The following is a 20821-nucleotide window of genomic DNA, read 5'->3' as shown; positions in this document are numbered from 1 at the left end:
GTCGCATCGCTCATGCAACAGCAATGTCAACATGCGTCCTCTCCATGTATACTCGCGAGATGTATGTGTCCGTGACGGATCCAGCGCAAGGAAACACAAGTGGAGCCGCGAATCGTGCGTCCCGAGGAAGAGCCAAAGATCACCAATGGGGATGAAGAACAGAGGCTGTAGGATATATCAACCTTGCCCGCACGGCCGCGGGCAGAGAGTTTCTTCTTCTCGCAAGGGAAGGTTCAGCTGCAGATCCTGGTGTATGGATGATATAGGTACGTTGCTTTCTTCCGGCACCTCTCAATCTATCTAGCCGCGGATGTTTTCTTATCCTTGAAGCACGTCCAATCACAGAGCCCTGCCGGGGAGTACAACGATTTGATGACGCCAGCACCACCTGACTATGGATCTACTGGGCTAACAGTGGCAACTCTCATCATGAATGGCTCCATCCAATTTTAAGTATCGGGGATGAGGTCTAATGAGTTCGGCAGAAGATAGATGGTTGTGTCTCGGATGAGAGGTGCACAAATGGGTCCATGGACAGTAAGGCTCGACGTGTATCCGCAGATCACGACGGCGGTAGTAGGCCCGACTAATCACCACAATTTCAGGAGTCGGGAATGAGCATCCTAACTCATCTGGCCCTGCAATTGTACCGAGTGGTCATGCGCATGCTACTCCCAAAGCAGACAACTGTACGAATGTACAGCTGAAACCTGGCGGAGCTACGCAATGCCAAGACATGCCAATGATTTGGGACTCGAAGAGGTTTGGTGAGAAGCGAGACAGAAGGTGCCCTGATTTGCTGGGTGACTCAGTGTTGGAAGAGCGGTACGAATCTATTGGCTCGATCCGTCTTGATTCTGAATTGATGTGTTTAGGCCAGGTAAGAGGCACTCCGTCGAACCGAAGCCATCAAGACATGAACCAAGGCACTGAGGCCCTGTCCTTCAAATACACCTGTTAGGTCATATCAATTATCATTTGAGCTTCACTGAAATCGAATGACCACGAGCACTTGCACTCGTGGTCATTCGATTTCAAAGCCTAGTAGAAGCCGTTCATGTCAGGCTTGAAGTCGAGGGGTATTCCCCGACCTGACGAGCTGTGAGACCCAGCTGTGATGTACGATGATGCTAGGGTGGCTTTCTGACGTACAACAGCATGTTGAGGGAGGAAATATCGAGTGGTACCCAACACAAAAAAAAGACTGGGTGATCATATACCCTCTACCTTTTGATTTGAGCGTCCCAGGTAGTAGGATGGTCCCATTCAGCTCAACACACAACATGCTGGTCAAGCGAACCTGCCATGCTGGAGGCGCAGCAAACGACCCAGGCTCTCCTCCAGTAAGGTCACGCAACCGACCATTCAAGTCGAGCCTCTCTCCTGCCGCTTCTTTCGAAGACGAAGGGAAATCAATCCTTCGGACGAGTATAAGAATTGAAGTGTGTGGCACAACTTGGTTAAAAGATCAAGTCCTAGTCAGAAGGGATTGAGTGCAGACAATAGGGCGATGCGCCACACCTGGGCTTTGGGCGCCGGTGATCGTGTAGAACTCCACAAGCCGAAGTAGAACATGTTTTATGTGCCTCAGGCCGAAATCGAAAATAGGCTCAGTGGCCCGTGATCAGCAAACATCAATCAGGTGATTCTGGCCAGGTACCCCAGGTCACATGATGGGGTTAGCGACACTGACTAAGGTCCCGTCCCAACTCGGTTAGTCCCCGCTGAGTCAGCCACACACACACTCGCTACACCAACCCTCAGCAATCCGAAAAATCCACAAAGCCGTACCCTTCAACCTCACCCGTCGACAACTTCCGCGCTACCGTCTTGACCGCGCAACCTCCGTCAAGATGAAGCTCAACATCTCCTACCCGGCCAATGGGTCGCAAAAGATCATCGAGATCGAAGATGAGCGCAAGCTCCGCCCCTTCATGGAGAAGCGCATGGGCACCGAAGTCAGCATCCCCAATCTCCCCGAATTTTGTCAAGCACGCACACACGCACATATCCTCCACGTTTTGAAGAAAGAAAGAAAACACTTGTCGACCATATCCCGCATACATTTCATTTCTCTCTCCTCGAGCCTGCAACACATAAAAACGAAGACATGCAATTGCAGAGAACGGTTGGGCTGATTGGTTTTTTTTTCGATTAGGTTGCCGGCGACTCTCTCGGCGATGAGTTCAAGGGTTACCTGTTCAAGATTACCGGTGGTAACGACAAGCAGGGTATGATTGACCTCTCTGCTTCTCAGAGCAGCGATTTCGCGGAAATATTAGAACAGTGACTGACGGAATTCATTTGGCAGGTTTCCCCATGAAGCAGGGTGGTACGTCTCGAACAACGGGCTCGTCTGGCGAAACGAGAAACCCAACCGCAAACGCCCATCAACCTGTCCAACGCCATGTACTCATTGACAATTTCTAGTTCTCCTCCCCGTCCGTACCCGTCTGCTCCTCGCCGACGGCCACAGCTGCTACCGCCCCCGCCGCAGCGGTGAGCGCAAGCGCAAGTCTGTCCGTGGTGGTATGTCTGCCCTTCGAAAAACTTTCGCCTCCCTAGTCGAACCGTCCATTTGATTGACACTTCTCAATTCCAGCCATCACCGGTCTCGACCTGTCCGTCCTCGCTCTCTCCATCGTCAAGCAGGGTGAGAACGAGCTCCCCGGTCTGACCGACACCGTCGTTCCCAAGCGCCTCGGCCCCAAGCGTGCTACCAAGATCCGTCGCTTCTTCGCTCTGTCCAAGGATGACGATGTCCGCAAGTTCGTTGTCCGCCGCACTGTCGCCAAGGAGGGCAAGCCCGAGTACACCAAGGCCCCCAAGATCCAGCGCCTGGTCACTCCCCAGCGCCTGCAGCGCAAGCGCCACCAGGTTGCCATCAAGCGCCGCCGCGCTGAGGCTGCCCGTGAGGCTGCGTAAGTTTCCACCTCGAACAGAACCGTGGTCCAGTCTTTTCAAACTGGCTCTGATTCTGATCACGTTCTAACCCTCCATCTTCTATTCTAGTAACGACTACGCCAAGCTCCTCGCCAACCGTGTCCACGAGGAGAAGGCCAAGCGCGATGAGCTCCGCAAGCGTCGTGCTTCTTCCATGCGGAAGTAAATCTCCTCCGCGTTATCATGATTCATTTCTGCGGGACGGGGGTTTAATGGCAAGGCAAAGGGAGAAAAGAGGGAGCTTCACGTTTTCTGGGCCTTCCTCAACCGGGAAGGAGGGTTTCATCAATTACCCAGCAGACGGTGGAAAATATGTCTTATAAAAAAACGGAGAAAAGACAAAGGGGGGTGAGGCTCACAGAAAAACGCCCAGAAGGGGGGAATTGGTGGACCACCCCTTTCCCCAGGTGTGCTCATGATACGCACATCGGCGCGCATGTGCATGCTGTGTTGAACCTACCTTTTGACAACCCTTTTTTTTCTCAATGGAGTGCATGCAAATTTCATTTCTTTTTTTTGGTTCTCGTTCTCATGTTTTTGGCCCTTGGCGTAGTGTAGAGCAAAGTCACTTCGGACTGGACGGCGTTGGAATATGACCTTGTTTCCCACCCCTACCAATCTTGAATGAGTCTTCTTCCCTCGGAAGACTTGGTGTTGAGCTATCAAGCTGAACACTTTATGCTCACCTTGACGCAGTAAATTTGACTACGTTCAACCCCAAAAATTCTGAAGTAGCACGGACCTTTTGTGTTAATGACGGAAGCACCTTTTGACACCAAACGCGGCACCAGAATAAACTGTGTAGATACCTATAAAACCACATTACCCGTACCGAGTACACTACCAGAACCTCATTTTTTTTCATCGCCATTTAAAGCCACGCTCGCTCCAAGACTCATTTAATTGGCTCCGTAGTCTGTACAACGTAATCACACAAAAAAAAGGCACTTCAGATAGTAGGTACAGGCGGAGAAAATATGAGACAGGATAACCGGAGGCTATCTATCATATCAAATCGGGTAGTATAAACACAGAGCGCAGAGCACAGAGCCTTTCAACCCCCATAGGTAGGCTCAATCAATTTCTTCAGATGCACATACTTGACAAACTGACTACCCTACATAGGTAGGTTAACCCCCATACCCATTCCAAAAGTCGAGACTCCAATAATCTCATCATTCCCTGAAATAGCTGAAGTCTCTCGTAGGTCTCCGACCCGACTCTTGGATCTAACCTAACTTCTAACATCCATATACCTCGTTTGTCTTACGTTTCCCCCTGCCTCCATCTTGCAAAACACCCGTCACGATTAAAATTCTAGCCTTATTGGGAGATGAAATGAGCAGCAATAAAATCAAACAGCCCATATATATAATATCTCACCATTTGAAATGAGTAGTTAAGACATTTGTCTTGCAGAAGAGAGGCGATTATTATTTTGACTGAGCTTGGGGCCCTGAAGCAACGATTTGTTGTTTGTGGTTTTTCTTTCTTTTTTGGATTCGTCAATAAGTAGTTTGTGAATAAAATCTCATTTTAGACTTATCCACACACACACACACACACACAGAATTAGTATAGATACATTGTTCAGACACCGAGACTCGGCACCGTCCGCCGTCCATCCAGTCGGACCCAAAAACAGGCTAGGGTAGGTCAATGAGGGGGACAAACATGAAAGGTACATATTGCAGGGATTCGTGTGAGACTAGGACTTATCTAATCGGGTTTGCGCGGCGGTTTGACTTCAATGACACTTGCATGAAACCTGCTTATGGCAAGGAGTCTTGGTTGCGCATGCGGTCGAGTCATGGTCGGCGACTCGACGTGATCCGCGGATATTTTATATCGAGAGTGATGCCAGAGGTAGAGATATATGAATTTTGGTCTCAGGGTACCATTGAAGCGATCTATGAAAATGGAACCTTAAATCACAGACGTTCCGTTTCAACCCAGACGGGACGGGACGATCTGTCTAGTAAGTCTCGGCTCTACGTATGAGTTGCACATATACGTACAAGAAGCTTCCATCGGTTCTATGAATTAAGAGGCTCCTTCACCGTGTCCAATTATTAATTGCATATGGATCTACGGGCGTTGTATAAACTTCTAGGACAGAATATCAAAGGATCCCACCATGATTTTATTTCTGTCAAATTCACCAGTCCAGAATGCAAAATGATAAACACATTCTCAAATGGAGAGAATTGGAAGAAGAATCAAGAAAAAAAAAACAAAAAATTCAGACGATGCGAGCAGAAAGAAATCTCAAGCACAGCCTCACTAGCTAAAGATGTACTTTTGGCCTCGACCCTTACTCTATCGAATCCAGAGAAAAAAAAAACAAATAACTTAACTCCCGCAGAATGATGACCCCCAGGAAGAAACAAAATAAAGGAAAATGGCAAAAAGAAAAAAGTCATGACACTCATTTTGAGTTTGGCTCCCGCAAAAATGGGGGCTTGTCTTCTCCGAAACGAATCAGAAAGCGTGAAACATCAGAGCTATCCAGAATGACCGAGCCCAGGCTGAAGAAAAATGGTTTGTTATGGATGCCCCATCGCAAAGCGGGCAAGAAAATGGAGATAATGAATACATCTTACGCGACTGCGTGCGAGAAGAGGAAGCTTACTGACTCGCCGTTGTGAGTACGACGGCAGGCCTCCGCCAGCGTCGGCGAGATGTCAATAGTCTCAATCTTGTCGCACTGCTCCTTCTTCTCGGCATGGGGGACGGTGTTAGTCACCACAAGGCGGTTCAAGCGGCTGCCGTTCAGGTTCTCGATGGCCTTGCCAGAGAGAATACCATGAACAACGATGGCGTTGACCTCCTTGGCACCGTGCTGCATCACAGTGTCAGCAGCCTTGACGAGAGTTCCGCAGGTATCAGCCATGTCGTCGACAATGATGGCGATCTTGTCCTTGACGTTACCGACGAGGACCATGCGAGAGACCTCGTTGGGTCGCGCACGCTCCTTGTGGATCAAAGCGAATTGCAAGTCGAGACGATCAGCGATGGCAGTCGCACTAGAACACAGCGAAACCAGATTAGATAGTCCATCCTGCTCATTCAAGGCAGGAATACACTTACCGCTTAGCGCCACCAGCATCGGGGCTGACAATGACACAGTTGCTGACATCAAGGTTCTCGCGGATCCACTTAAGCATGCTAGGCTCAGCGTACAGATTGTCAACGGGCACGTTGAAAAAGCCCTGGATCTGACTAGCGTGCAGATCCATGGTAATGACATGGTTGCAGCCAGCGGTCTGTAGCATGTTGGCCATGAGTTTAGCCGTAATGGGCGCGCGGCTCTTGTCCTTCTTATCCTGGCGAGCGTATGGGAAATTGGGGATAACGGCAGTGATTCGCCGGGCCGAGGCAGTCTTGCAGGCATTGATCATGATGAGGAGCTCCATAAGACCATCGTTGATGTCATTGGGCCGTGTTGATTGCAGAATGAAGACTGCATGATTCAAGAGGAATCCATCAGCACGATCTCATCCCCTTCATCCGGGATCCTTGGAATCTATGCGATCTTTCCATGATCGGACCCGAAAACGGAGATTCAGAAAAGTAGCGTACCATCTTCATCCCGAACACTCTCTCCGATCGTGACGCTGGTCTCTTGGTTAGAGTATTGCAAGACCATGATCTTGGTCAGCTCAATTCCGAGACTGTCGACGCCTTCAATGTTAGCTTTACTGAGTCAGAGCAAGTGACTTGGCTGTGCGCAATCCTAGCAGCGGCCCGCGCTCTGCGGGGGGGAGGAGAAGCAAGCAGGTGTGTCGGTCAAGGCGTATGAAGACTTACCGGTCAGCCACAAGCTGAGCCAGCTCAGGATGGCTGTTGCCAGTCAGCAACTTAATTGAATTGGCTGAGGACATGATGATCGTTCAACGTCAGCGATTTTCACAGGGCAGGTGGAAGTGAGGTAAATTGTAGCTGATCGCTTTCTAAAAAAAAATCGATCCCGCATCTGCCACAGCGCCCCGCGTTTTTTTTCTTGTCCCGTGACTTCTCACCGCCTTCCAACCGCCATCCGTCATTGGCATGTGCTTGTAGCTTAGTACCTCGTCCCGTCAGCCAAGTCAGTCCATCCAATGGCATGATGACAGTCATATTTGAATGATAATGACTCACATTTTTCTGTAGTATTAAATCATAAATCACTTCTACTCCTCACAATCCAGGACATAATTCAATCCAGAGAGCTACTCATAGGTATTTCTTGACCACTACCAATCGCATTTTGAGACTACCACATAGAATTAGTGGACGGACCCGATATACAATCAAGACTAATGGAAGTACACCGAAAGCAGAAGATATTGAATGATTTTCCCAGAGGTATCCACAACAATTTACTGTCTGGCTTTAACTTTGAGCACAAAATTCATCTTCTGCCAGCTCAAGCATTTTCCATCAGTGATATCTTGCTTGCGTAATACAGGCAGGATTGAGTAGGAGTAGCATACACATTTGTAAGATGTAACCTTAAAAAGGTTCCTCGTCTGGTACTGCATTCGGTCAACGCACGTGTTTGCGGAGACACTCGCTATATACTAATTGAATCAGCATTTTATAATCCCACACTACCACGAATTGGCAGTAACTCTGAAATCAGAATATTTTGCTAAAGGGACAGAACCTCTGTCGTTTGCAAGTTCGAGATATGGTGGCTTGTAGCAAAGTTCGAGGTAACAACCTTTGACGACTAGTTCACTCCAGCACGGATTCGCTGCTCGCCTACCAACAGACCATAGCAACAAGCTCAATAGACTGCATAAATCAATCTACAGAACATTACAGCTGATACTTCTATCTCTCGAATGGACATACGACTGAGGAAATCTGGACATTAAAATAAAGAAAGAATCATGGATATTCCACTCCGGAAAAACATGCAGCAATCTAAGTACATACAGTAAAAGAAATGACGGGGAAACCAAAGTTCAGACTCGAACAGCCAGTCGACCTGCACTTCGACCAACTGCCCGTAATCCTCAATCATCTGCCCCATCAGGTTTCGAACTCTTTCAATCATTTTGACTTCCTGCGAGAAAACGCCCTGGGAAAACGCCATCCAATGCTTGCGCCGATATTAAGCACGAAGAGTTAGCCTCGTTTATGCGAACCCGAAATACTCGCTACCAGCTGTCATCGCGGTGTAAAGGCGCTGGCGGAGATCTTCATAGCTTTCGTACTCAGGAAGATCAAGCTCTGTCACAAAGAATGAGTTAGTTTCAGAAGGTGAGAAAGGAAAAGAAACACGAGAAGGTCGGGTTCACTTACGGTTGAAGCACGTGTGCGCGCTGGGAAGGCGATCCTTATTGCCATAGTCGCGATGAATGTTGAATTTGCTCACACCATTCATACCCTCAAGCTCCTTGAAGCCGTTGAGGGGGACCTTGGACGTGCCAGTGACAAATTGAAGCAGTTTGGCACGCTCTTCCTTGTCAAAGGAACGCACAGCACGCCAGAACCACTGGATTTGCGGCGAGGAGGCCGAGTAGTTGTGGTACTCCGTGTTGTTCTTCCACTCGTCCACGTCAATTTCTGGCAGACCAGAGATGAGGAGCTCCAGCTCTTGCTCATTGAAGATCGAGATCAAATCGGGAGGAATGATCTCGTGGAAGCCCTTCAAGAAATTGTCCAGCTGCTCCCGAACGGACACAACTAGCCTGTACTCCACCACACGCTGAATGTATTCTTCCTTGTTCTCCTGGGTAACCGGAATGTTTCGGCCGTCTGGAATCAAGTCAATGACCTGCTTCTCACCAAACGCATCCGTCTCGATAGCAAAGGTTTCGGTAATGATGTCGGTTATATCATTTTCCAACATCCAAAGAAGAGACTTGTAGTAGTCAAGATCCAGCGTCTCCATATCCTTAATAGAAACAGTGCGGCCAAGGATACACTTGTACACGGCACGAGAGAAGTGGCAGTCAAGGACGCGGCCCTCATACAGAGCTTTACCAATAATCCGTCCAATGAACTTGAAGAACATCAAATGCTCAGAATTGACTCCACTGAGACGGTTGGGGTGGAAGGTTGTGCGGTCGGCAGCAACAGGGATGAAGAGCGCATAGTTGGGGTTGAACATGCCACGAGCCAACACTTGGAACCACTCACGGGTCACACCACCGGCGTCCACGCCCTCTTCGCCATGGAAGCGGACGTTCAGCTTGCCATACTTGAGCTCATCTGCCGACTTGAAGTATAAAGACTTGAAGGAGTCAAGGAAGACTTGGTCTCGGCGGACAGACAGCTGAAGTGGGGCATGAGAGTGGCGGGGCTCAGCACCACGGGCGTGAACGCGACGGGTGAAGTAGTTGCGCTTGTTGTCGAACTCGAGCACCTTCGGGTTCTTCACCAGCAGCGAGAAAGTGCCGCTCATCAGTCGAGGGTTCTGACGGACGAGCTCGTTGAGGATCTTGCGGTGCTCCTCAGTGAACTTGAAGAAGAGGTTTTCCATGCTTAATCCGCCCTCTGCGGAAGCACTGTGGACAGACAGCTCACGGCTGCCGCGAGATAGTGGTTGATCCTTCAATGTCGTGTTCTTGCAGACAACCATCAGCGCTTCAATCAGCGGAAGAAGGATGGTAGCCACGTTCAGCATGTTCTCCTTCTGGCGAATGACTGTTAGACAGTCGCTCAGCTTTGTCCACAGAGGGCCGAAAGTAGCACTTTCGTAAAGTCTCTTGAGTACATCCTCCTTGGGTGCTGATTCAGGTTCAGGAACTTTGGACCTGTCGGCTCGAGAAGGGTCGAAGAGATAGTCGAGTGCTGTGAGAACACGGAGCAATTTCGCTTGATCAGAGCTGGCTGGCGAGAACTTAGCTAGGGCAAGACCCTGCATATCAGTGCCAGTCTTGGCCTGATGGATATGGGTGAGCAGTTCACCGAGGTCCGCTAGGATTGTATCGCTCAGCGTCTGTGCTTGAGCAACAAGCTCTTCGCCAATCACATCACGAGCTCCTGGAATAACCGAGAGGTTGTTGATTGTGGACAATGTATCACGGAAAGTTTTGCCATTGCACTCCCGAGCCGCGAGAATGTGCACAACCAGACGGAAGTTGTGATCAGGCACCACAGGGGGTTCGATCGAACGACGTTTGCGCTTTTCGTCACTCGGTTGCTCTCCTTCAGTCTTGCTTTCGTCCTTGGTTGCCTCCACGTCCGCAGTGGTACCCTGATCCTCGGCATTCTCCACGGTTGGAAGAGGAGCGTCGGTCATGGTAGTGTCAGTGCCAGATTCAGTACTTGGCTGGGCAGCTGTCTCCTCAGTGACCGGCGCACCCTCGGGTTTCTTCCCCTTGTCTTGGTCCTCGTGCTTCTCCTTTTCGCGGCGAAGGAGGACTGTGAGTGGCTGTGTAATCGTGCCGAGCAAGTTGGACAATTGTTCCATACAATTAGGACTGTCCATGATCAACTTGCGGTCAAGCAGGGACAGCAAAGCATTGAGGGCAAATTTATTAGCTCGATTCTCCTTGCCCTTACCCTTGCGCAGACCCTTTAGCTTGAGAGAAGATGCAGAATCATGCTCGGTCAAGAAGAACCAGGGGATGTGAGGGTTGAACTGGGAGAGGAACGATAGAGTGGACAGACATTGCTGGACCACCATGATCGGGGTGACTTCGCTGCTAATACTCGAAGCTGGCTGGAATGCCATGTTGCGCTTGACAGACTGAGGTGTCTTTTGAGTACCGGGGGCCTTGGCACGAAGAGACAGATGTGAGAAACTTCGCTCAATCGCAGAAGAGTCGACACTGCCGTCTTGGAGGACGGTCAAAATAAGGCTGATCACTTCGCTTCTGTTCTGACGGTTCTCGCAAACATTGTGAAGAATGTCATTGAGCAAGTGGCGTGCATTTCCTTGAAGAGGCATGAACATCAGCCGGAGAAGGGTGGCGACACCAGCCTTATCAAGCATCTGAACAACAGGACGTCTCTGATTCTTTTTGGCTTCCAAGTCTGCAGCTGCCTCACCTCGAGGGCGATGGTCAACTCCAGTGGCTGTGATATCGCCAAACTGCGCGATGCGACGGCCACCTAAGGCCCGGGCCTCGGAAATGTATTCAGGGCCCAAGCTTGCAAGAACATCCTCTGGTTGGTCAGCTAGGACAGCTTGGCGCAAAGATGGATCGAGCGTGGCAAGGAAACTGGCGGCATCCATGTCTTCCGCGCGCGGAGCATTACCGCTGGTGGTCGCCTGCCGGCGAGCTGTATCACGTTCTCGTCGACGACGATCAGCCGCTTCTTGCTGAAGCAATTCTTCTCGGATCTCGGCCGGCAGAGCTTCAAGGAACTCTTGGTTTATCTCGGTCGGCTCTTCACCAGCGGCAGCAGCTTGCGATCGCTGCTCGGCAAGTTGCTGCATGATGACCTCCTCCCTAAGCTCCTCAGGCAGTGCCTCGAGATACTCTGGATCAATTTCAAGCCCAGTGATATCAAGCTGCCGACCCCTGATTGTCGTGTGAACACGTCGAGCCGGTTCGGTAGAAGCTGGTTCAGGTTGCGCAGCAGTAGCGGCAGCAGCAGCTTGGGTAGCAGTTGTCTGCTGAATGTCCTCCATAGGCTCAACATTTCCAGAAACTTCGCGCTCTGCTTCCTGCTGTTCTCTCTCGGCCTGAAGACGTGCTTTTTCCTCTTCCTCCTTGCGCACCCGCTCTCGCTCCTCTTCTTCGCGGGCGGCCTGCTCCAGGCGTTCTTTCTCTGCCCTTTCCTGTTCGATACGTTTTCTCTCTTCCTCCAGATGTTTGCGACGCAATTTTTCTTCCTCAATGGCGGGAGGAACCATGACCTTGAGCAAGGAGTTGATGACACGCATGGACTTCTCCGGGTAGGATCCACTAAAGAGAATGCGCGCCTCTTCCTGCCAGCGATGGCGGGTGGTGGACAAGTTGAACTTGACAGCGTTGAAAGGATCATTACGGCGAGATTGCGAGGTCTGTTGCTGAGCATTGGTAAACAGGTCGTTGAGGCGATTAGGGAGAATGGAGCGACGGTCAACGTGAACGTGAATGCCGTCAGGACGGGTGATAACACCAAGCCCGGGTGTTTGTGGGCCGCCGCCAATGGCAGCCATGATAGCGTTCATAAAGCTCATCGGGCTGTCCAACTGAACAAAACGACTACCGCCGCCTTCAAGTTGGGCCCAGTCGGCAAACATATCAGCTCCCGGACCTCTGAATTGTGCGTTCGCATCAGTGCCACGGTCATTTCGAAGGAGCAACGGATTAGTTCCATCATCGTTCCCACGACCGGCCGCTTGAGTTCTGTGGACACGTTGGAAGGGTTGGATAGGAACGAGACCTCCATGGCGGCCAGGCATAATTTCGGTGACGGGAGCCCAAGCAGATGGCGGGCCACCTCGCATGCGATGGTGGTGATGGCGGGCTGGCGCAATTTCTTCACCGTCCCAGCCCCAAGGGTCCATAACGTGGTGCTCCTCTGATAGAACAGGATATATTAGCTCAAGATCAGCGTTGCCATCGTCAAAACACCAATGGCTTCTTACCATCCATGTCACCCTCAGACCCTTCCATATCGTACTCGTCGTAGTCATCAGCTTCATCCTCAAGCTCGTCCATCTCATCTTCTTCTAAAGTTGCTGTTAGTAAACTCGAAAACCGGTGGCAGGCTGACAGGTACATACCACCATCCTCGTCCATATCGTCGAGAATCTCATCGTGAAGATCACCGCCGAGACCATGATCATGAAGATCGTCCTCACCTGTGGCTTGGTTGAGCGCACGGAAGATTTCATCGATGCGACTCTGCGCGTCGTTGGAACGATTTGCTTGACGCATATCAGCCAGCTCATCCTGGAACTGATTCATCATCTCCGTCTCTTCTTCGTCTTCCGTGATGTCCTCGCTTTCCCATTCATCCTCGTCGCCGTCATGCAGGCTCTCGTTGTCACGATCGCCTGTTATCTCACCGGCGTAGATGTCGTCGTCATCTTCCTCCATATCGGAGTCATCATCCAAATCTTCGTCGTCCTCGTCGTCTTCGTCATCATCTTCGTCATCTTCATCATCGATAATGACTTCGACCGCATCTCCAGGAAGGCCTTCAATGGGACCGACACCATCCACGTCGTCTTCTTCATCGCTGACTACTTCGCCATCATCTTCTGGGCCCTCCTCGTCGTAGTCCATCTCGTCATCGTACTCATCGTAATCCATCTCGTCGTCCTCACCCTCGGACTCCTCTGAGGTAGTCTCCTCCTCATGACGAGGCTCAAGCATGCCGAGTGTCGAATGGCGGAAAAGATCGGGAGTTTCTTCCCGCTCATCTTCCATGTCAGATACTGAGGTTGCCGAAGAGATTTCATCATCTTCCTCGCCTGATGTAGATGCAGTTATTTCCCCGTTGTCGCTGAGCATGACCGCAGTCTGTGTCAGCTTGTTGATCGGCCGCAAAATATACTTAATAACTCGCTTTGAAGATGGGAAATTGAGGTCTATCTCGGCGACAGAGGCGGTCAAGGCGGGAATGAAATGTTTCTCGAACATGGCCTTCGCGATCTGTCTCGCCGAATTCGGGAAGCCGGCATCCTGTGAGAACGAGTAACCACTGAGCATCTTGTCAAAGAGATCCGCCAAGGACATGAGTTTCGAGTATTTCACGTCAAGTGGTTCAGTTGACGCGTTTGCTTCTTTGAAGGACCGCAAGGCGTGTTCCAAGACGAATCGCCGAACAAAAGCCACCTCCGACTCATCCTCCTCGGTCGGTTTCGGCTCATTGCGGCGCCTTGAGCCAGGCGTCTCGTAGGTCTTTGTGCAAAGCGCCACTAGGGCCTGCATGGTCCAGCTGGAGGTCATACTGCGCTTCTTGAAAGCCAATGATTCGTCGTGCTCCATCGTGCCAAGAGGGACCAAGGCATTGAGCATGTAGTTTAGAATTCCGGATCGAGGCTTCGAAGGTGTGCTGGCCAGTGGGTCGGCCTTGCGCGAGAAGTTAATGAACTCCACCTTGGCACGGGTATAGGAGCCCAGCAGCTCGGTCAGGCACTGGAGAAGGAAGCACCGGTAAATGTAAATAGGGTGATGCTCCGCGTCAAAGGATGGCTTCTCCCCCTTCTTTGTGGTGCGAGCGGCAGGAGCGTCAGCACTGCTAGTGACTGATGGGGTTGGCTCGTCCATGGACATTTCAACATCGGTCTGAGGCTCGGTTTGATCCTGGGCGGGAGTCTCAGAGGACTCAGCAGTTGGCGGCTCCTTATCGTCGACATCCTTATATGAGAGGAGCTCAGAGAGGAGATAGTGGATGACACCATCGGGATGCTCCACGACCGGCGGCTTCATCTCTGTAACCTTGTCTTTGTCTTCTGTTCCAGTCGTCGCTTCGCCAGCAGGTGGCTCAGCTATCTTGGTGTTGGCCTCTTGAGCCTGCCGAGCATTCCGATCTTCCTTCAGGGCAAGAGCCTGTGTGCGATGACCGGCGTCATAGCGAACCAGGCGCAGCTTCTCATTGGAAACCTCGACAAAGATTTCTGGGTTTCTGATGACGAGATGGTACATCTGACGCACGTAGCCTGCCGCGTCAATCTGGCGGGAAGGTTTACTCTCGAAATTCCCAACAATCTCCGCAGTCATGATATGCCGGATGGTGGCTTCGTCCTCGACAATATGTCTCAGAATCAACATGAAGGCACTTTGAAGCTTTTCAGTAGTGGCGTTAGCCAGCTGCTTAACCATCAGGAACAGGCGCTGGAGGTTTCGCTTAGGCGCAAAGCGCACCGCAATGCTGCGATGACGGGTCAAGATGACCAGAATTCGACACACAGAGAGCGCAAGGCTGTCATCCTTGCCAATGCGGGGCAGCATCTCCACAATCGCCTCAAAGAGCTGCGTCCGCTGATCAAGGGAGACAAGCGGCTCCTCAAGATGAGCAGGCCCACTTGTGCCACCATGCGGATCCTCCATGGTGGGCGGAGACCAAGTGATCTGTGGTGGCTGGCAATCATCAGAGAGTAACTTCTCCAAAATGAGCAGGACGTGGCCAATCCAGGGGAATGACTCCGGGGCTGATTTCTCCGCTGGAGGAAGTTTGATAAAGCCGAGGAACGTCGTGAAGCAATCCTTGAGTTCTTCCAAGGTCGCGGCGTACATTTTGGAATCTTGGAGCACCAGGGCAAGAATGTGGGCATAAGCAGCTACCTTTTTTCCAGCGGTCTGGAAATTTTCCATTTGAAGAGAAACGAGCGACTGAACCAACGTTTCACCAACATCCCGTCGGAAGCTGTCAGGATCGGCATGGTTCTTGATTGCAGAGTTTATCAAGTCGGCAAGCTCGAAAGAGACATCGTGATGATCGTTCAAGATATCCAGGGACCGCTCAATAAGGTTGGCCCGAACTTTTTCCCTTTCGGCATTCAAGTCCTCGATGGTGATGAGCTGGCGCCGTTGAACATGCTCATCCTGCTGGGTCTCTCTCTGAGTTTGTCCGGTTCTCGGCGTTGTTTCCTCGGCAGACCCGGCGCTTGCTTGGCCGCGGCGGCGCTGACGCTGACGCTCGCGCTCTCTTTCGGTCAGGAACAGAGGCCCGTCTTCACCGCGAAGCATGCCAACTTCGTCATTCAAGACATTTGAAATTGCACGAGCTAGGCCATCACGCATGGCACCAGGCTCACCCTCGCTGGGACTATCATGCAGCCCACGACCTGCCTGAGCGAGAAGCATGGCCAGCCCTCCTTGCTCCAATATGCCGCGATCGAGCGGAGTAGCCTCCCCGAGACCGCCATCTTCACTGGCATCGCCACCAGAGGCTACTTCGGGCGGCCCAGTCTGAATTTCATCAACAGCAGGAGGAGCCCGTGGCGGAGGCCGGAGGAAGTTACGCGCATTGCAATACTCCTCGGCGTAATTGGCGTTGTTATTGCATCGATACAGGGCCTCATGATTCAGTTCAGAGTCCTCAAACCCTTTTCCAGTTAGAATTGCGAGTCTTTCCTTGTTTATGACGAACGGCTTCTTCACTGCCTCCGGCACCGCGGGGGGGACGTCAGATTTATGCGCGGCTCCCGCTTCGTGCTCCCCATCGAGCGACGACCGCAGAATGTCAATCAGACACTTCACAATCTGGCTAGAAGACTGGGTGGCGAACTCCGAGTTCCACATCTCTTGGGCCATTGGGAGAATTTCCATACGCAAATCAACAATGAATTGCCCAGCTTGGAAGTGATCATGGCGTTCACGATCGCGGTCGTGATGGCTGGAAAGCGCTTGTGTCTGGTTGGAGTCCATGATGCTCTTGCCAGAGGCGAGCTCCGAGAACAAGGCCAGGATTATTTTGATTCCGCCATAGGCGGAAGTTAACCGATCAGATGTGTCCTTGTCGGTTTTCTCTGCCTGCTTCTGAAGTGGCTCGAGTGCCTTCACCTCACGCATGAATACATCACAAATCTCCTTCAAGACTCTCAGACCATTGTTGCGCTTGAAAGCAAGGAGAACAAGGGTAAGATAGTTGTTTGCAGGGCGATCACTGGTAACTTCGTAAAGAAGATGAGAGAACGAGGACAAGATCACAATGAGGTACGCAAAGCGATGTCGAGGGCTGTCACCGGAGTTAGCGGGGCCAAACTGGAGCTCACGAAGCACGGCGTCTGCGATTGCGTCGGCCACCAGGTTGGCGTTCTGCTTAGCGGTATGGCTATTCTCCATTCGTTTGCGTGTGATGAGGCCGAGCCCGAGGTTGTGAAAGAAGCCAGTAATCGACGTCGGCAATGAGCTGAGAAGATAACGCAGGGTCTGCACGTTCTTGAAAGCTGCGCTCCGTTCTGTCGCCGCCTTGCTCTCTTCACTTTCGAGCTCATCTGTGGAAGTGGATTGAACTGCTTCGGCTGTATTCGGACCAGTCGCCTGCGCATCCGCACTGGGACGAGCCTGTGCAGGTGCAGTTTGCGCAGACCCAGTCCCGGGAGTTGAGCCAGGCTTTTCATTGGTATTCTTGATAGCCTGCAGCCATTTCTCGGGGATGTTTTTCTCGAGCATGATTTCTTCCCAAACGCAGGCAGCATGGAGGTTTCCAAGCGAGGTCACAAGCGAAGCGTACATGTCAGCAAGGACAACCTGGCTGAAGGGATAGGGCTGGCTCGCCGAACGTGTCTGGTACAGAGGCATAGCATAGATCTCGCGAAGCAAGTCGGTGAGAATTAGGATGGCATTCATGTGCTTAACAAAAAAGGTGCCATGGTTGACAGCAGGCGTTGACTCTGGTGCAGGGGCCTTGGAGTCGGTGGGCTTGATGAGGGGTGTAAAGAACCCAGACTCTTTGGGAGCGGTCCAGAAGGCGTCAAGATTGTTAATCACCGACTGGGCACGGTGCAGCAGCGATGGAATGATAAGATGCGGCTTCGTTTCAGCGAGCATATGCACAAGCACAGTAAGCTCTTGATTAGCGTCGGTGTTGTGGAAGTCGAAAGACAAACTCTGAATGGTAGCGTAGTCAAGAACGAACTCAGCCCCTCCGGCGAGAATGAAGGCAGAGCAATTCGGCTGATTCTCAAAGAACGCGCCGAGGAATCGAATTGCAGGGAAAAGATAGTCCGTGACGGTGAGACCATGCTCGTCTTGATCCTTTGGTTCGAAATCCGATTGAGGCGACGGCAACAGAGACCTGACATCCCCAAGTACGATACTTCCTCCATTCGGCAGAGACTGTGCGTTCAATTCAGGCACACCAACAGCGCGCATGTCGTCCATAGAACCATCACCGCGAGTGCCGATCTCTCTGAAGAGAGAAGTTAGGTCTCCAGAAAGGACCACTTGACCATTTGCATCTTCTTGCCAGAGCCTTGCACCCAGTCCCATTTCCCAGGCTTTGACTCTGGCGAGCAGATTGATACGGGCGACCATAACAAGCACAGCGGTCATGATCGAGTTCTTTAGCGCGGGATGATGGCGAACAAGTTCATCAAAAGTGGTACCCAAAGAACGGACCAAGTTGGGATCGTCCTTCAAACATTTGACATGTTCAGGGTTCTCGAAAATTTCAAAGAAACTCTCAAGCGCATCGGAAGATTGAAAGAGGTCCAGCCCCGACGAATTCAGGCAGATAGCACCAAAGGCCGAGGGTATACAAGCGAGAGCGTCAGCAGCTGCGATGATCCCTGGAGCGAGGGGGGAATCCTTGCTCCTGGCAAGAACGTATTCACGACCCTTTTTCTTTTCGTCGACGGGAGTGGTGGGCACAGCAGGAGGCGCCTCTGCAGATGTCTCCCCTTCCTGTATGGCTTCGTCCTGGGGCTCTACCACTGGCGGCTTCTCCTTGGCCTGGAGCTCACGGCCCATGACAGCGCTGAGAAGGCTCCGACTGAGACCAGCTTCGGCGATAACTGCGTAACTCGTTGGCTCGTTATGAATAAAGCTACTCAGAATGTTGACCGCGTTGCTCCAGACGTGTGACCCGAAAATCCGGGCGTTCTCAAAGACCAAGCGCAGGGATGTAAGCAGCTGAGGAGAATCAATAAGGTTTCGCAACACACGGTCAAAGCCTCCACCATTATGCTGCATAATATGGTTTACGAAGCGGAACATCCATCGCAGAGTTTGCTGTTGGAAGTAGGGAATTTGGTAATCAATCGACGGATTCTTGTAAATAGATGGGAAACCATCCCCACGAGAGACTTTCTCAAAGGCGGTCTTTGTCTCGTAGTCAATCAAGTCAGAAATGGCGTCAAATCCCTTGGCCGTGGTCAGTGTACCCAATGCATCCCGTACGGCGTGAACAAATGTGTCGAGAAACTCCATGACTCGGGAGTAGACGCGGCGGGCCTTCTCAGTTCGAAGATTGAGGATATCCACGAACATGGGGATGAGGCCTGCAGCTACGAGCGTCTCCGGAGTGCGAGAGCTTGAGCTTGGGAGGGTCCGCAGGAGCGCAAGTAGTGCATCCCGCCACTCGTCATGATATGAATCATTGGTGTTGTCCTCCTCGGCTGCCAGCTCGTTGACAACCTTGCGGGTCAAGAACATAAGGACGCCGTGGTTGACGTTAACACTAAGAGCAGCACAAACATCGTTGGCACGTGCTTTGTGTTTGGCAAGCGCATCTAGCGCCTGGAGAGCCAACGCCTGGGCCGTTCTGGAGACCACTAGATCACCACTCGCGCCCAGGTGAACAATTTCGGCAAGCTGATAGGTCAGCTGCAGGCGTTTCGATTGCTCCATGTCATATTGGAGAACCTTTTGTTGGAATGTGGATTCAGTGTGGACATAGGCCAAATTCGTTACAGCCAATATCCGAATAGCAAGGATCTGTTCACGGGCTGCACGCGACTTGGGCAAAGCCTGGGCCACGCGAACCTTGTGCAGAAGCTCGTACTTTGATTCCAGTGGCAAATGAGGGAGATTGGCCGCGAGAACATCCTCAATCTTACTTGAGGATAGCTTCGACAGCGGGAGTTCCAGAACTTTGCTGGTGCGGGAGGGTTCATCGGGCTTCACAGCGGTACCGGGTGTTATCGCCGGTGAATCTTCTGCGTTGGATCCACGGCTCAGACGGGGTGGGATGCGTTGCGCTGCGCCGAAGAGGAGTGGGTGTGGTAGGTGCGTGAGTCGTGGGAGTCGAGTCTGTTTGGCCGAACTCAGAAGTTGTCCGAGTCTGCTCAGAACTTCCAGATGGATAGTAAAGAACGCGAACATGTCCCCACTCTTCCCAGCCATCTTCGTCCCGGACCAGCGAGGCAAAATCATTGGCATTAAACTTTGTCTGCACGACACTCTCAGTTCCTTTGCCAGAAATGGCGGGAGAAGCCGCGAATGGAGTCTTGCTTGTGGCAGACGGACGTGTGAACGGCGCGGCAATTTTCTGCAACTTCTCCAAGTCAATATTGTAATGGCTTGTCAGCAGACTTTGCTGGTGCGTTCCACGCTGTCGAGAATGGTACCGTTGAGCGAGACAAAGGGACAAGCGCAATGTCGATTGGAGCAGAGACAGAGAAGTGGTGTTGAGTAGATCGCCCAGACGCTCGCTACTGCTGTAAAGGCTGCGATTACCGCATTTCTCGAGAAGCAGGCGCGAGAAATCTAAGATGGCCTCAACGAGCTGCCGATCTCCATCGGGTCCGTACTGCAAATCATCCAGTTTCCGATCCACTCCTTCGTTCGGGGTATTGGGCGAGTCGGCGGCATATGCATCTTCCAAAACACTTCGTCCAAATGGCTTTGTTTGCGGACCAATGTTTAGGAAATACTTGTCGACCACCAAGGCGAGAATCTCATCAAAGCGATCCAGTACATTGATCCAGTGATACAGATCACCACGTGGGAAAGGCCAGAGTCGTGGAAACTGGCTCAGGTGCGTAGGAAGCTCTGCAATGGGACAACTTGTTGCGCGGTTGATAAACTCCTTGAGATATGGAGACTGTACAGTGACGAAGAAGAAAAATTTTTAGTTAGAGACAATATCCAATGAGCCAGTCAGTCAATTTGCAAACAGAAACTTACTATGGTAGCCTCATGCTTCTGGCTTGCCACCTTCTTAATTCTCCCCATGGTTCTGATCAGGCAATCTGCCAAACATGAGGAGGTGACACAGTTCCAGGAGAAGAGCCTCCTGAATGAAGAGGTGGGGAGGTCGTCAGGACCGGCTTCGCGGAGAAGGCGCGAGGGTGCCTTATGACGTTGAACGTCTGTCCCGTTCCTTCACACGAAATTCGAGCGTCACACGAAGAGAACTGAAGCCTCGTCGATGATTGTTGAATTCGAAGGGACCTAATTGGGAGCCTGGTTCCCGATATCGGTGTCTATCGTTCACTGGACTCTGGCCCGAAGCTCAAGAGAAGGAGGGGGCTTGACAGCTCTGCGATCGACGCAAGAATAGGCAAGATCACGGCGGATAGACCAGAAGTCAAGCGGTCGGGGAAAAC

General features: G+C 51.5%; 3 protein-coding genes across 3 annotated transcripts; 1 reads left to right on the top strand and 2 right to left on the bottom strand.

The window, feature by feature from the left end:
- Positions 1-1853: 1853 nt before the first annotated feature.
- Positions 1854-3109, top strand: POX_d06061 (40S ribosomal protein S6-B; the record flags this gene model as incomplete). Its single annotated transcript, XM_050114890.1, has 6 exons — positions 1854-1958; positions 2159-2231; positions 2312-2332; positions 2431-2529; positions 2603-2921; positions 3013-3109. 6 exons carry the CDS (start codon positions 1854-1856, stop codon positions 3107-3109), a joined length of 714 nt encoding a protein of 237 aa, XP_049969841.1.
- A 2433-nt stretch (positions 3110-5542) lies between these two features.
- Positions 5543-6827, bottom strand: POX_d06060 (Ribose-phosphate pyrophosphokinase 2; the record flags this gene model as incomplete). The annotated part of the gene is made up of 4 exons (XM_050114889.1): positions 5543-5969; positions 6034-6406; positions 6526-6644; positions 6754-6827. The coding sequence occupies 4 exons, from the start codon at positions 6825-6827 to the stop codon at positions 5543-5545; spliced, it is 993 nt and encodes a 330-aa protein (XP_049969840.1).
- Positions 6828-8068: 1241 nt separating this feature from the next.
- POX_d06059 (uncharacterized protein) lies at positions 8069-20447 on the bottom strand (the record flags this gene model as incomplete). The annotated part of the gene is made up of 6 exons (XM_050114888.1): positions 8069-8163; positions 8236-12396; positions 12464-12547; positions 12602-19523; positions 19594-20316; positions 20400-20447. 6 exons carry the CDS (start codon positions 20445-20447, stop codon positions 8069-8071), a joined length of 12033 nt encoding a protein of 4010 aa, XP_049969839.1.
- Positions 20448-20821: the final 374 nt, after the last annotated feature.

The sequence above is a fragment of the Penicillium oxalicum genome, chromosome IV, assembly GCF_001723175.1.
Source record: "Penicillium oxalicum strain HP7-1 chromosome IV, whole genome shotgun sequence".
Classification (NCBI taxonomy): Eukaryota; Fungi; Ascomycota; class Eurotiomycetes; order Eurotiales; family Aspergillaceae; genus Penicillium; species Penicillium oxalicum.
Note: the sequence above shows the minus strand (reverse complement) of the source record. Positions and strands in the feature narration are given on the sequence as shown.